The sequence below is a fragment of the Apium graveolens genome, chromosome 7 (genome assembly GCF_009905375.1).
Source record: "Apium graveolens cultivar Ventura chromosome 7, ASM990537v1, whole genome shotgun sequence".
In the NCBI taxonomy this organism is placed as follows: Eukaryota; Viridiplantae; Streptophyta; class Magnoliopsida; order Apiales; family Apiaceae; genus Apium; species Apium graveolens.
The window spans coordinates 109,621,342-109,637,254 of NC_133653.1; the positions used below are offsets into that span (position 1 = coordinate 109,621,342).

A 15,913-nucleotide genomic window follows, 5' to 3' on the forward strand; every position below is an offset into this window, starting at 1 on the left:
AAAATTACAAAAATAATCTTAAAATTTTCTAAAAATCCCGAAACTAATAAAATAAAATTTTCATAATTTTTAAAGCATTTTTGACTCGTGCACTATACCTGCATTATACGATTTAAAGAACCGAGCTACACTTGAAATAAATTCAGAAAATCACGAAAATAGTCTTAAAATGTTATAAATATCCCGAAATTTATAAAAACATAACTTTCGTAATTTTAAAACAATTTTTGAAACGCAATTTATACCCGCTTTTATCAATTAAACGAATCAACGCGCGGGTGAAATTAATCCCAAAAATTCCCAAAATAATTTTAAAATTCTCAGAATATTCCAAACTTAAATAAATTTGAGTTTCATAATTTTTGAAGAATTTTGGAATTAAATACGGATTTTACAAATAAATGAAATCGGAAAATCATACAGGGCTAAATAATTGATGAAATATTGATTTCTAAATTTTATAAAATCCCAAAAATAATTATTGTAATTATAAAGTCATAAAAATAATTTTAAAGATAATTTAAATACTTATGAAATTAAATTTTCAATAAAATCACTTTTAAAGACAAAAACAAAACGATACGACTCAGTAATTAATAATACAAATAATCCTCAATCGCAACTGAGTCCCACACGATTAATATTACATATAACACATAGCAGACAAAATATCCATTCAATCCCTAATATTACTAAACGAACTCAATTTACCGTAATCAATAAAATCCGCTTTCAAATAACTTTTGAAAATAATACATTTAAGCAAATATTTTCAGAAATTAACAAGGATCGATGTAACACTTAACAATTAGCACATTACCATTTAATAACACCAACTCGTCAAACAAGAATAAAATATCCACCATTTTATTCCTTCCTAATCAGAAAATCACCTAAACATATTCAAATAATAATAATAGTTCTGAAAAATATGGGATATCACATCATCTGTGAAATTAAGTATCCGGATTGGCTAGCAAATGTTGTGCTAGTCAAGAAACCCAACGAAAAGTGGTGAATGTGCGTGGATTACACAAGTCTCAACTCGGCGTGTCCTAAAGACTCCTACCCCCTGCCCAACATTGACCAACTGATAGATGCAACCTCGGGTCATGTTATGCTAAGCTTCATAGATGCTTTTTCGGGATACAACCAAGTTAAAATGAATCTGGCAGATATCGCAAAGACGGAGTTCATTACATACCGGGCTTTCTACGCTTTTGTTATGATGTCGTTCGGGTTAATCAAGTCGGGGCAACGTACCAGAAAATGATGAATACCATCTTCAAAAGCAAATTGGGCAGGAACATGGAACCTTAAGGAATTCTTCAACAATTTGAGAAAGTATAACATGAAGCTGAACCCGGAAAAATTCGCATTCGGGGTCCCCTCCGGGAAGTTCCTTGGTTTTCTGGTCAGTGAACGGGGAATAGAAGCCAACCCGAAAAAGATCAATGCTATAATGGAAATGACAGTCCCCCATACTCAAAAGGATATTTAGAAGCTCGCAGGATGCTTAGCAGCCCTTCGAAGATTTATCCCAAAATTGGCAGAAAGGTGCTTGCCTTTCTTTGAGCTGTTAAAAGGAGCCCGGAACAAAAAGCTGATCGACTGGATCCTGGATTGCCAAACAGCGTTTGAGGAAGTCAAATGACATCTGATGAACCCGCCTATTCTGTCAAAAGCAAAGCCCGGAGAGTCTCTTTATCTCTATATCGCGGCTGGAGAAAGAGCGGTATCCTCTACACTTATCCGGGAGGAGAATGGTTCACAAAGCCCGGTATACTATGTAAGTCAAGTCCTGAAAGACGCTGAAACCCGGTACCCAAACTTGGAAAAATTCGCCCCGGCTCTTGTGCACTCGAGCAGGAAGCTAAGGCAATATTTCCAAGGCCGGGAAATCAGGGTAATCACCAATCAACTACTTCGGAAAATCATCCATAAGCCAGATGCCTCTGGGAGATTAGTCAATTGGGCGATTGAATTGAGCCAGTTCAATATCAAATTTGTCCCAAGGACAACTATAAAAGCCCAGGCGTTAGCCAAATTCGTCATGGAATGCACCTTTTCTGAGGTCCCGGAGACACCTAAACTACAATCCGAAGAAGAAAAGGAGACCAGTGATCGAAATTCTTGGACGTTGTATGTTGATGGTTCGGCAACAGCCGAGAGGTCCGGGGCTGGCCTGATCCTTTCCAGCCCGGATGGATTCACAATTCAACAAGTCATAACCTTCGCTTTCAAAGTAATAAATAACCAGGCCGAATATGAAGCTCTCCTCTCCGGACTCAGGCTAGCCAAATCCCTTAGGGTAAGATGTCTGATCATCTATAGTGATTCTCAAATTGTGGTAAGACAGACTAGCGACGAATATATTGCGAAGGACCCCAAGCTGGCTCGATATCAGGAAATGGTAAGGGCTATCTTGGAAACCATCCCGAACCCAACCATCTTGCAAATAAATAGAGAAGAAAACACAAAGGCAGATGAGTTGTCCAAGCTCGTCCATAACACTTCGGATTTAAGCAGTTCAGTTTACTTCGAGGAGCTCGGGGCACCCAGCACCGACCGGCCCGAAGTCTTATGCATCAGAAGCCCCCACAACTGGATGACTCCTTACATAGCTTATTTTAAAGATGGGACCCTACCAGAAGATCAGAACAAGGCACGCTACCTCAAGTATAAGGCTGCCCGTTTCTTTCTAGAAGATAATCAGCTATACAGGCGAACCTTCTCTGCCCCGACTCTAAAATGTGTTGATCCGGACGAGGCAGATTATTGTCTCCGGGAGGTACATGAGGGAATCTGCGGAGATCACTTAGCCGCTAAAGCTCTAGCCTACAAAGTCATTAGACAAGGCTACTATTGTCCCACCATCCACACTGATTCAGTTCCCTATGTGAAGAAATGTAGCAAATGCCAAAAGTTCAGCAATGTGCCAAAGTAAAGTCCAAGCCTCCCCGGGTCAGTCCTCTGCCCGATCCCATTCGCAGTATGGGGAGTCGACATCATGGGACCATTCCCCCGAGCGAAGGGGGATCTGCGTTATGTGCTGGTGGTGATTGATTACATGACTAAATGGGCAGAAGTTAAGGCCATGAGAACCATCAATTAGCAAGACTGCATCAAATTCGTGGATTCAATTGTGATGAGGTTCGGGATCCCGATGGTTTTAATCTCAGACAACGACCCTCAGTTTGTCGGTTCGGACTTTGAAGCATACTTGAAAGAGCTTGGGATAAAGCATAAGAAAGCATCCGTAGCCCATCCCCTGGGAAACGGTCAAGTAGAGGTCACTAACATAACCATACTCTGAGGTTTGGAAAAAAGGTTGGAAGAATGTAAGAAAAGTTGGCCAGACGAGCTCCCGAAGGTTTTTTGGTCATACAGAACCACCTCCCGGACCGGAACCGGTGAAACTCCATTTAAGCTCGCTTACGACACCGAGGCTCGGCTACCAATAGAAACCGGTTCCCCTTCTCATAGAGTGGTCAACTTTGACGAAGTCTCCAACATAGAAGGCCTCAGAACCAACCTCGAACTCTTGGATGAAGTAAGAGACCAGGCTGTAGAAAAAATGGAAAGGTACAAGGAAAAAACAAAGCTCTACTTTGCGAAGAAGGCCAAGATAAAAGAATATGTGGTGGGAGATCTAGTACTCCGGGACATTGAAGCTTCGGATCCAACTAACCAAGGAAAATTGCAGCCGAACTGGGAGGGCCCCTACATAGTCAAGGAAGTGCTCCGCCCGGGAACTTACAAGCTGAACTACCTCAGCGGAACCGAGGTCCCCAACACCTGGCACGGAACTCGGCTAAGAAAATTCTACCAGTAAAAGAAAGGTGCACATTATGGGAACATCCCTACATTTATACTATAATATTTTGATGTAAACGCTATTCTCATTCACCCCATAATGTAAATTTTTGCTTTCGATATGAATGAAAGACTCTACTTTAAGCGTTCCATAGTTTGAATCAATTTCATTATGTTGCTTATTTATTCACCATCGGATTTAAAAACACAGCCCATGTGTACTTAGAAAATTTCTATCAAATGAAAATTTACCCCTACCCGGGGTCCTATAAAAAACTCAACCCATGAGTAAGTTAAAAATAATTCACCCCAACCCGGGGTCTGCAAAAACACAGCCCATGTGTACTTAGAAAATCTCTATCAAATGAAAATTTACCCCTACCCGGGGTCCTATAAAAAACTCAACCCATGAGTAAGTTAAAAATAATTCACCCCAACCCGGGGTCTGCAAAAACACAGCCCATGTGTACTTAGAAAATTTCTATTAAATGGAAATTTACCCCTACCCGGGGTCCTATAAAAACTCAACCCATGAGTAAGTTAAAAATAATTCACCCCAACCCGGGGTCTGCAAAAACACAGCCCATGTGTACTTGGAAAATTTCTATCAAATGGAAATTTACCCCTACCCGGGGTCCTATAAAAAACCCAACCCATGAGTACTTATAAAATTTCTATAAGTTGAAATTTTTTCCCCAACCCGGGGTCTTCAAAAACACAGTCCATGTGTACTTGGAAAACTTCCTAAGTTAGAAATTTACATATACAAGTCAATAACAAAGGAAAGAAAGAAAAGCATAACTACATTAAACAATCCCGGGGAAACACACCCCGGGCGCAAATAGAAAATCATCCAAGTTACGAACGAAATCAAATTAGCCAAAAGGCTGAGTTCAGACAATACTTAAAAAAAATCAGTAAATGGAAATTACATGCCAAAAAAATGGCAAAGTCTTCAAGCTTCTGCTGCAGGCTCGGCAGGGGGGGGAAGGAGGCTGCTCCGGATTACCTTCTGGAATGGGAGGCTGCTGGGCGAGTGGTGATCCGGGAGAGGGAGGGGCATTATTGGATGTTCCGGCGCTAGACTCCCTTTCCTGGATGGCTTCTTTCTCTTGCTCTAGCTGGATCTCCTCCTCAATGTACTTCTCCAAGAAGACATCGATCGTACCCTGAGGTTCTTCGACGAGGTACTTGGAAGCAACACTCCAGCAAATCTGGATCTTCTCCAGCGCTTTGTTGTCCAGCTCCTCATAGTATGCCGGAGTGCCACATAACCCAGCAAGGACCTCTTCGGGAATGGGCTGGGCGGGAAGATCATCCCTTAGCTTCTTGTTTTCAGCCCTCATCTCACGGACTGAAGCCTCAGCCCGGTCCTGCATATCCCGGATCTCGTCTAGATACTTCTTGTGCGCAGCAGCCTCCTTTGCATTTGCCTCCTTCAAGTCCTGTATCTCCCGGGACAGCCTCTCAGATTCACTCTTATAGACCTCGGCAGCATCAGCCTTCGCCTGTAGGCTCCAGGTTATGCAAACCAATCCAGCAACCCGGGAGTTAGCCTGAAATCATTATACATCACGCTTAGATGATACAAATAAAAGAAAATAAAAAAGAGGCAAGTACAAAACCAAAAATCACCAAAAATGAAAATAGCACAAGAAAGGAACTCACAGCAGTAATATCTTCCAAAAGCCCGACCAGGAAGTCGTCGAGGGGCTCCTTTCTATACTTCTTCCTTTCGGCCGTGCTAGCATAGTTCTCAAAGAGCTCCCTCCGGCGAGTCTCCGGGGTAAAACTAGCCAGCAAGGCCTTCAAAGTTTCCAGGGTATCCGGGGCCATTTCAACAACAGCCTTCTTGGAAACATGACCTTCGGACCCTTCTCCTCATTTCTCCCCGGAACCTGCAGGAGCACTCTTCCTTTTCCGGGGCGCTGAGACCCTTGTCGCGTCCCCTTGCTGCACATCTTCGACCCGGGGTTCGTTAATCACAATCGTTGTCCTCCCCGGACGAGACGGCGCCACCTTCCGGGCTGCATCTTCCCCTTCGCCGACCTTCTTCTTCCTGGAGTCCAGGCTCGTCATTCCTCCAATCCTTCGCAGCTTGGCTGATAAATCCTTAAGCTGAGCAGACATGTTTGGGGGATAGGGAATTAGCTTCGGAATACCTGAAAAGGAGAACAACAAAACATCAGTCCCGGATACAAGCAACCAATAAAAGTTAGAGCAACAAAATAAAGCTAAGGCAAAAGACTTACAGCCGGCAGCATGCATACTTTCATTGCTATTAAAAGTGTCCCGGGTCAATTGCGTCCCAAGTGCCCCACAGAAGGCGTAAACCATTGCGAGAGCTGCTTGCCCGAGCCGCTGGACCGGAAATCTATCTGTTTTAATTTCGAGTTTATAGAGTGGCATGAACTCCAGATCCCCACCCTGGACAAAAATGAACTCCCGGTGCCATCCCTTAAGCGATGTCAACATGCTGACCGGGAGAACCATCTTATCGGAAGGATATCCGCAGTCCTCGATCCTAAACAAGAACTCATATATGGGCCGAGAGGTGGATCTCTTGATCTTAAAAATATGGTGAAATAGTTTAAAGGCGGGGAGGTAACTTTTGGCATAACAACAGGCTAAAAACCAACTTATCCACTTCACCGAATTTGGGGCCAGTTGGGTGAAAGGAATCCCGTACACATCCCGGCATAGAGATTTGGTGAATTGATATAATCCGAGGCGCATGCCCTAGAGGTGCTCTAAGGGAATACCAACCCATCCCCCCTCCGGTCTGTGATACACCCTCTCGTACTCCTCGGGCCATCTCCATTGGTATTTATCCTCAAGGTTAAATGCGAGCCTAAGGGCACTATCTACCTCGGCATCTGTATACTTATCCTGAATCTCCTTGTGAACCACCCCACACTCATACCTGGTCCCCGGGGTGGTAAAGAACTTCCTGTTCATATCATCCTCGTCATAAGGCTCCCTACCGCCTAACCCGTCCGGGCCCCCGTACGCCTCAGATAAATCTCTGTAATAAAAGCCCAAGGGCTTAGGGTTCACTCGACCTTGGACAAAATATTCGTCCACATCTTCCCAAGACCCATCCGGATTAGACAGGGTACCCCCGGGACCTAAGACTAAGGTCTGGGCTAAAACTGGTTGAGGTTGGTCGACCTAGGGAGGCATCTCTACAGAGCTACTACTGGAGAAAGAGGAAGAAGGGTAGAATGCGTTCAGTTTGCCTAAACCTCTAGGCCGCTCGGGATATCGGTTTCTAAGGGTAGCAGTACGCTTAAAGTGGCTACCTGGCATATACTATGTGTACCTATATAAACACACCCCGGAGTCAATGCCAAACCCGAACCCAACAACAAAAATAAAATAAAAAATAGAAGAGTTTTAGAAACAGATCGTGTGCAAAAACAAACCCAAAAACAAGATCTACAACATATACATAGACATACAATCAAAAACACATATCAAGAACACACCCCGGGCTCTTCAACTTTTTATACTACTAGAAACCCACTTTTTCGCATGTTAAACTAGCAAAACCTATGTTATTTACACAAATCAAACACAAAACCACCGTGAAAAAGCTACGCAAAACCTACACAGTTACACAGATTCAAGGCCAAAACAACAAGGCAGTCATAAAACTCGAAATACAAAGTAGCTAAGTAAAAACTCGCACAAAATGATTACATGCATCGCGAAAACAGAAGAAAATAAATGAAAGGACAGGAGAATGGAGGACTTACGAGTGGGCAGGAGAAAGATGAAGGCTTCAAACTTGCACAAACGACTCTCCAAAAGCTTCGATTTTTTCAGTCTCTCTCTCTCTCAAACTCCTTTATCGCGTAAGAGAAAAGAAAATGGGAGAGAGTGGTATTTATAAGAGGAAGAAAAGCAGGTGAAAGGTTTATTGGAGTAAAAAATTAACCCCCCACCCACGTGGCACCCTCTGATTGGTCCCAAAAAATAACTGCACAACAGTTATTACACGACTTGTCACGTAATCATTACGTGGGCGCGACTTTTTAGAAGAAAAGGGGGGAATTTATAAACTGATATACTCAATAGATACGCATAAAACGTGTGTATCTTTGACCCCGGCTAGAATCCTAACAGTCGTCTGACACTCCGAACTTGTAGTATCAGCTTTTCAAGGACCGGTCACATCAGATGTCAGGATGGTCCTTATCCACAAACCTCGCCCAAAATTCAAAATTCGAACCAACCAAACAAGTCAAACCCGGAGTCTCATTTCCATTTGACCCCGGGGTTAGGGGGCAACAAATCAAGTAAACCCCCAAAATTTTCCTAAGGAGTTGCGGCACAATGATAGCTATTCTACTCCCCCATCCGGGTGAACCCGCATAAGGGAGTGGGGGGCAAATGATAGCCTATAATAATACAGGCCCAATAACAGCGGCCTAGGGCCCAATAATAAGAGCTCAGGAAGTACTCAGCTATAACCTAAAAGAGCCCAGGACGCGTGGCAACATCACCACAGTCCAGGTACCCCGGATCCAGAACGTTCCTGTGGTCCGGATTCGATAGTACCCTGACGCATCCTAGGCGTCCACATGCCGTACAGTCCAAAAGGTACACCTACGGTCCAGATTAAAAGGTACAAACCCCTAACCCCTAGTAGGAGGCCTATAAAAGGTAGAACAGAAGGAAGGTTACATGTTACAATCTCTCTCACCTCTACTTAGATACACACACACGTACACACCATAAATATACTTGCATAATTTCCGTTTTGCCCCTTTTCTCCTTTAAACCCTTTCTCATTCTCACACCGGAGGTGCCGCGGGGACGCAATCCCCCTGCGGTTTTGTTTTGTAGGTTCCCACCCTACAGCTACAACGCACGCCGCCGCCATTTCTGTCCAAACGGAGTTTGAATCCGGGTCCAACGAGGAGAAGGCCCCGGAGTGATTTGGGATTATCATATGTAACGTGGATGATTAAAAGAGAAAAACTGAAAATAAGGTTCATCGAACACCGGATATACTTCATACAGTACAAACACCAACACGCCAACTATAAACGACATTAGTATGGTATAAATCCAACTTAACCTTTTCGAATATCTAGTCACACGAGGGATGCTTGATTCGGTTAGCAATGATTAGATTTCGTCTTTTAAATGTTTTATTTAAAAGAGTTAATTCCACTTTGCAACCCCATCTTTTATTCAAAATCAAAACAATATAATAAATATAGTTTACAACTCTTAATTTTCAATATTAACTACAACATGTATCCCTTGCGGTTATAAAATTGAAATTGAGATGTTTAATAACTAAAATTTTAAATTAATTAAAATATTTATTTTAATGCATTTTTTACTTGAAAAAAATTATAGCTATTTTATATTAGTAATATTCTAAATTAATCATATTTCTAAATATTTAAAATATATTTATTAAGCAATATATATATTTATATATAATCATAAAGTTTTTAAATATATCTATATTTTAAAATTTTAAAAATTATACTGAGTAATAAAATAATTGACATTAATATTATTTTCATATAAATATTTTTAACAAAATGGTTAAAAGGATGCATATTGCATTTGATGTCTAAAGTTAGGGGTTGCAAACTATATTTTTGAAAGTAAGTATATAATTTTGTTATTTAATGAAACGTAGGGATTACAAAATATAATTAACTCTATTTAAAAGCATGCATACTTTGCATAACTAAAACAAGTGCATACTCTACTTTGGCAAAACAATACGAAAATTAGATTTCAAATAAAAAGAAAAGGTTTATTTGGACAAGTAGGTTGTTTCTTGTTTGATTTAATTATGAAAAAGTGGATGGACAATTAATACAAAAAAGGAGCAAAAATGGGACAAGTGCCCCAGTCATGACTTGAATATCTAACTAACTGCCATCCATACTTGAGGGTTGAGACTTTCCTTCTCTCCCCAAATTTAAAGCAAGCCATCCATAAGTAGCCCTTATTATTGTTCTTGTTTTTTCTCAGTTTTATTTTCATTCCAGATTATATTTGTGGAGCAGTAAAGCATATAGTACATTTGAACCTTGATAAATTAATAATCGATAAATTAATAGATTCGTTAAAATATTTTTTTTTCTATATTAATATAATAGATCATGTATATTTTTATTTCCGATAAAATAATAAACTCGTTAAAGTAATTTTTTTTTAATCTCAACTATATTACTTTAAAGAAATTCAATATTAATACGTGTAAAATAAAAATTTGTAATGTGCCTACACACATTTAGAACATTCATGCAACATGATTATATAACATACATACTGAATCCTCTTATGATTTTTTGATTTTACTTGTACTTGAAATTTATCTGAATTTTTTTCTGGGAATTGTAGTTATCATCATCGACTTTAAGTTTAATTTTTCATTATTTTTAGTATAATCTGTAAGTAACTAAATGTCAAAAATAAGGCCACCCAATAATATATGCAATTTAATACATGCATATTATACTACATTGAAGAATGGATGAGTTGAAGAGATGGAGTGAATGCAGGGAGGGACCATGCACAGATCTCATGCGTAAAAGTTTTCAACTGATTACTAAAAGATGTAGATATTTTTTTGTTTAATAATTAATACTCCTATATAGGTAAAAAGGAGAACTTAAAATTGAGTATAAATAGATGACAAAGTTGAGCAAAATACATGTCAGTAAACAAGTAGCTAGCTAACTCCTTTTTCAGGCTAATTAAGATGGGTTCAATTGGTGTGCAGGCTTCTGGAGATGAAGAAAATCTCTCTAATGGATCCAGAGTCCAACCTCTATCATCTACTCCTAAGCAAGTTTATATTTCAATATAATGTGTAGTCATAATTAAAAAACCAATCTTTTTGTTAGCAAGTGCTGTCCACTAATTAGTGTGTTGTGTTTTGCAGGTCAGATCACTGGAAAGAGAATTCAGAAAAGAAGCAAACATCATTTACTCTGGGTGAAAGGCTGGGACTGGATGAACTTGTTTCCCTAAATGTAAAAAATATATACAACTATAACATTTGTTCTCATTTCCTTACTTGCACTGTCATGTCTCCTCCTAGTTTAAGAGAGACAATGTTCTCACTTTGTTGCATTGTGATGCCTATTAGTTAAGGATAGATAGTTTTTATATTACCTTTCTTACTCGCCCCATTTTTATACACGCACTCGTGTGTTGATGATCATACTAAAGATCTAGATATGTATAACGTGAGTATTTTTCTTTGAAATTTCAGCTTTAACCAGATTGCATCCCACACATATGCAAGAATATGTAATGTCAATTTGTGCAGGCACACGAAACACACACCCTTATTCCTATTTTCAATCTTATTTTCTTGAGATAAAAAGTATGTTGTATATCGATAAATATGACTCGATCCAAGCGCACATGTTCCCTAGGCCTAATAAGGGCCTGTCTTCATTATTTTTAAAGAAGAAATATGTGGATTATGATATGATCAACTAATCCTGATTTTTTTTTTGTAATAAAAGCTCTGGCGAGCATCTGTCGGGGAGCTTCTCGGATCAGCAGTTCTAGTGTTCGCAATAGACACAATTGTCATATCCTCTATCCACACAGAAACAAAGACACCAAACTTGTTGTTGTCACTTCTCATCGCTATTACAGTTACAATTTTACTTCTAGCAGTCCACCCTGTTTCCGGAGGCCACATTAATCCTGTAATATCATTTTCTGCAGCTCTCGTTGGCTTGATCTCAATGTCGCGTGCATTTGTCTTCATCTTAGCACAATGTGTCGGCGCTGTACTTGGTGCAGTAGCACTCAAAGCTGTGGTCAGCAGCCAAATTCAGAATTCTTTCTCACTTGGAGGCTGCACACTCACTGTAATTGCACCAGGCCCTAATGGGCCAATTACAGTAGGCCTTGAAACAGAGCAGGCCTTCTGGCTTGAGTTTATTTGTACCTTCATTTTCCTATTTGCTTCAATATGGATGGCTTATGATCATCGTCAAAGAAAGGAACTCGGCCTTGTTCTGGTTTTCACCGTCATTGGGCTTGTGCTAGGTCTTCTCATTTTCATTTCAACAACTGTAACCGGAAAAAAGGGCTACGCAGGGGCCGGGATGAATCCAGCTAGGTGCATAGGTCCGGCCCTTATTAGAGGAGGCCATCTTTGGGATGGTCATTGGGTGTTCTGGGCTGGACCTGGTGCTGCATGTGTGGCCTTCTATATCTATATTAAGATCATTCCAACTCAACAATTTCATATTGAAGGGTATGAGAAACATGATTTCTTCAATGTTTTGAAGGCTTTGGCAGGTTCAAATAGTGGGCGCTAATATTGTGTGGCTTTGGTTTAAAATATGTTTACTCTGTTAATATTCTGTTTCATTATACGGACAGAGGTTAACTATTAAAGTTTTATTTGTGTATGCAAGTAGCATTTCATTCATATTATAATAAAACACATCGTAATTGTGTGCATTTGTTCAGGAGTATTCTGTTTTTGAAAGTGTAGCAAAGCTTTGTAATTCCTCTGATCTATTCTTTGTGTTTGTCTTACCCGGGGTTGATCTGATCTGATATCTATAAGCAAACACAAAATTCTGATATCAATATGTTCATTTGAACTAATATTACGAATGATAAAAACCAATCATTCGTATATTATAATGAAGATATGTATCGACATTCTAATCATTTTCATCATCTATCAAACATGACTGTATATGATGCATCAACCACAATATGGCATGAGGATGAGGGCCAAGGCAGAAGATTCGTGAATTGATTAAAAAGGCACAACCTAATTTATAATTTCATCTACTTTTACTTTTCTTTTTCTACTGATGCAGATGCAGCCTGAGGTTTTGCAGCCTGTGCTGCTGCAGCTTGAGCAGTAACAAATTGCAAAATCTCGAAAAATTTAGCTTGGCCTTGATATGCAAACTTTTGAGCATTTTGAACTGCAAAATCTTTACCTCTGCACCATACTTCCATCAGTTTTCTGTCAATTTCCTTCTCGTGTTTCATTAGAACTGGTCGAAGAAAAGTATTGTATATATATACCGCTCCCTGAAAAACGACGAACGAATATATAGTATAATATAAACCTGGTCGAGGGAAAATTGTTGAAATATATATATGTTGGTACGGGCGACAACTTACTTTAGTTTTGGGATGCCATAGGTATATGACAAATATGAGCTTAGCTTCATCATACAAGGGTAACCTGCAGGAAACAAAAATGCACAAACATCATTAAGCTTTGGATACAATCAAAACATACTACATTATGAGATTACAATAAAACATATGGCAACATGAAATCCTTTACCATGATACAAACACACCCAATAATCTCTCACAAACTGTTAGCAGTGCAAGCAAGATCCTGCAAAAATTCAGTAATCACGTTGCACCATAAGTTAAAAAAAAAAAAAAAAAGGTTTAACAAATATACAATGTATAGCTGGACATGTTGAGGGACGGATTTGGGAGGGCTGCCCTTGTCATTTTTATTTATCAAGTAGTCTTTCCCCTACTTAATAAAAAAACCTAATGATAAAAAATGGTCAATACTAGATCTAAGAAGCCACACTCATACGTGTTTCAATTCAAATTATACATACTACTACTTATGTGTTAGGTTATATATAAATACCAGTAGCGGCACCAAAAGATAAGAGCCTCCTTATTTGGAGCATTTTTCTCCACTGCCTTGAAGCATTCGTATGCCGGGTATAGATACCCACAGGCCGACCTTTAAAAAATTACATTATGATTCAACAAAATCAAATGAAATCCAAATATAATCGACAAAATACGATGTAGTTGGAATTTAGGACATACAAAAAGATTCCTGAAAGTAATGCTCCCAACATTTTTCTGATGAATCACAAACACCAATATTAAATCATAATAAACTGATGAAACATATTGTAAGGAAACAAAGAAACCCAATAATCCACAAGTAATTATTACTTTTTTATATAAAAGGATATACCTGCAGGCAGTGGAGAAATACAATAGAATGGAGAAAGGTTAATGGATGCGGCTTTGGTTTGAATTGTAGAAAAGATAAACATGCATGTTTATATAATGGGAGTGAGGGGTTATGATATGATATTAGAATCAAGGGGTGTTGTGTTGTGTTGTTGATGGACGAGCAGTTATTTCGTTTGTACGTAGTTTTTTAAGTTTGGCTGTCACTTCGTGTCATTGGATTTTTATCCGGGATTTGAATCAGAACACACCACAATCACTTGCATTTCGTGGTCTCCTGGATTTAGGATTGCATGCGATTTATACAGTTGGATAATTTTACAAAGTATTAACCGCTAATTTCATCTTTTGACTATTTATAGAGCGGGTGTTTTTACATTAAACCAATTTTCGGTGTTAAATTTATTTGGGAAATCATCAAAGAGACCTGACTTTTTGTAAATTGTTGGCTGCTCAACAACATAGCTATCTGTTGACTATATCTGATAGTATAATATGAGACATGGAGATACTGGACGATCTTCAAGTGAAAAAATGCAAGCGGATTTATTGAACCATATGCTTTAATTTAGTCAATGATATGTTTGACTTTGACTTATAGTTTGTTACAGTTTTACCAAATTAGTTACGGTTGTGCTGGTGTATAAATGTAGAAAAACTTGTAAATAAATATATTGTTTCTTGTTGAATATAAATAAATTTTAGATACACAGACTTGATTTCATCTTCTTTACATGATATCAGAGCATAATTTCACGTTTACGATCTCAATTCAACAATCAACAGTTTCAATTTGTTTATCAATTCATTAATCTAGGGTTTCAATTTGTGTATTAGCAAAGCAATTATAGGTCGATTGAGCAGTTGTAATCTCTCCGTCATTGTTTTCTATGACTCGCAATCGGAACGATCTTCATCTTCATCAATTTTATGCCAACGCCGTAACAAGTACTTCAACCTCTATGCCTAATCAATCTGGTTCTGATCGTGTTAATGTAGAAAATGGTTTAGAAGCTATACTTTAGTTGATGATGATGTTAGTCGAATTACCAATAATTCTTATCCTTTATATTTGCATAATAATGATTAACTTGAAGAAACTTCTTGGATCTAAGAACGATGCTAGCTTGAATTGATCGATATAAATTACGATATAAATTGCCTTTATCTGCTAATGATAAGCTTGTAATTTTGACTAGAGAGTATGTAGCTCCTAATGAGGATTCTCCTTTGTTTTCTCACTGGAGATGTGTTAATAATGTGATCATAACATGGATCTTAAACACAGTATCTGATGAGATTAGTAATAGTATGCATTATCTGGACAGTGCTTTTGATATTTGGAATGAATTAAGTGAGAGATTCTCTGCAGTAAGTGGACATAAGATCTATAAAATTCAGAAAGAATTGTTCAAATTGGAGCATGGTAATGAGTTAGTAGAGCATAACTTTCACTAGTTGAAAGGCTTATGGGGTGAATTAAGAGATTTACAACTGGTTATCAAGTGTAGTTGTGGAGCTACTAAAAGTGGGATTCTCAGATTGAGAAAACCAGATTGATACATTTTTTAATGAGCTTACATACTAGTTATACATCTGCTAGAGGTCATCTTCATGATGAATCCATGGCCAATAGTTAATCAAGCTTATATGCTTTTAAAGCAAGAAGAAAAAAAGGCAAAACCCGGGTGGTGGTACTCCTATTGCTATGTTGGTTCAAACACCAAACCTTTCAATACTAATTCTTCCAACTATAATTCACAGAGGTTTTCAACTGATAAATCTGGTGTTCTAGTGGTTTTGTTATGGAGTGTACATATTGTCATGGTAAGTGTCACACAAAGGATAAATGATATAAGCTAATTGGTTATCCCACTGATCATCCTTTCAATCCTAACAATATGGGTAGAAAGAAATTTTTTACCAAGCCTGGTTAATTTGGTCATCTTAATTCTGGAAATTCGGCTTCTTTGAATAATAAGACAAGTTCAACTAAGCAAGTTTTTGGCACTGGGACTACTAATATATCATCTAATTTTTCTGATACTAATACTGCTGGAAATTGGGGTTCAAAATTGGAGGCATGACAACATCAAATGGATTCTTT

General features: G+C 38.7%; 3 protein-coding genes across 3 annotated transcripts; 2 read left to right on the forward strand and 1 right to left on the reverse strand.

The window, feature by feature from the left end:
• The first annotated feature begins 1,660 nt into the window (after positions 1-1,660).
• On the forward strand, positions 1,661-3,835 carry LOC141673957 (uncharacterized). Its single transcript, XM_074480684.1, has 2 exons — positions 1,661-2,943; positions 3,331-3,835. Exons 1-2 carry the CDS (start codon positions 1,661-1,663, stop codon positions 3,833-3,835), a joined length of 1,788 nt encoding a protein of 595 aa, XP_074336785.1.
• A 6,648-nt stretch (positions 3,836-10,483) lies between these two features.
• LOC141672523 (putative aquaporin TIP3-2) lies at positions 10,484-12,285 on the forward strand. Its single transcript, XM_074479139.1, has 3 exons — positions 10,484-10,641; positions 10,739-10,829; positions 11,331-12,285. Exons 1-3 carry the CDS (start codon positions 10,556-10,558, stop codon positions 12,138-12,140), a joined length of 987 nt encoding a protein of 328 aa, XP_074335240.1. The 5' UTR covers positions 10,484-10,555; the 3' UTR covers positions 12,141-12,285.
• A 140-nt stretch (positions 12,286-12,425) lies between these two features.
• LOC141672524 (putative HVA22-like protein g) lies at positions 12,426-13,927 on the reverse strand. The gene is made up of 6 exons (XM_074479140.1): positions 13,808-13,927; positions 13,654-13,689; positions 13,466-13,564; positions 13,139-13,195; positions 12,970-13,033; positions 12,426-12,876 (listed from the first exon to the last, which is right to left on the reverse strand). Exons 2-6 carry the CDS (start codon positions 13,683-13,685, stop codon positions 12,631-12,633), a joined length of 498 nt encoding a protein of 165 aa, XP_074335241.1. The 5' UTR covers positions 13,686-13,689; positions 13,808-13,927; the 3' UTR covers positions 12,426-12,630.
• Between the last annotated feature and the right edge of the window lie 1,986 nt (positions 13,928-15,913).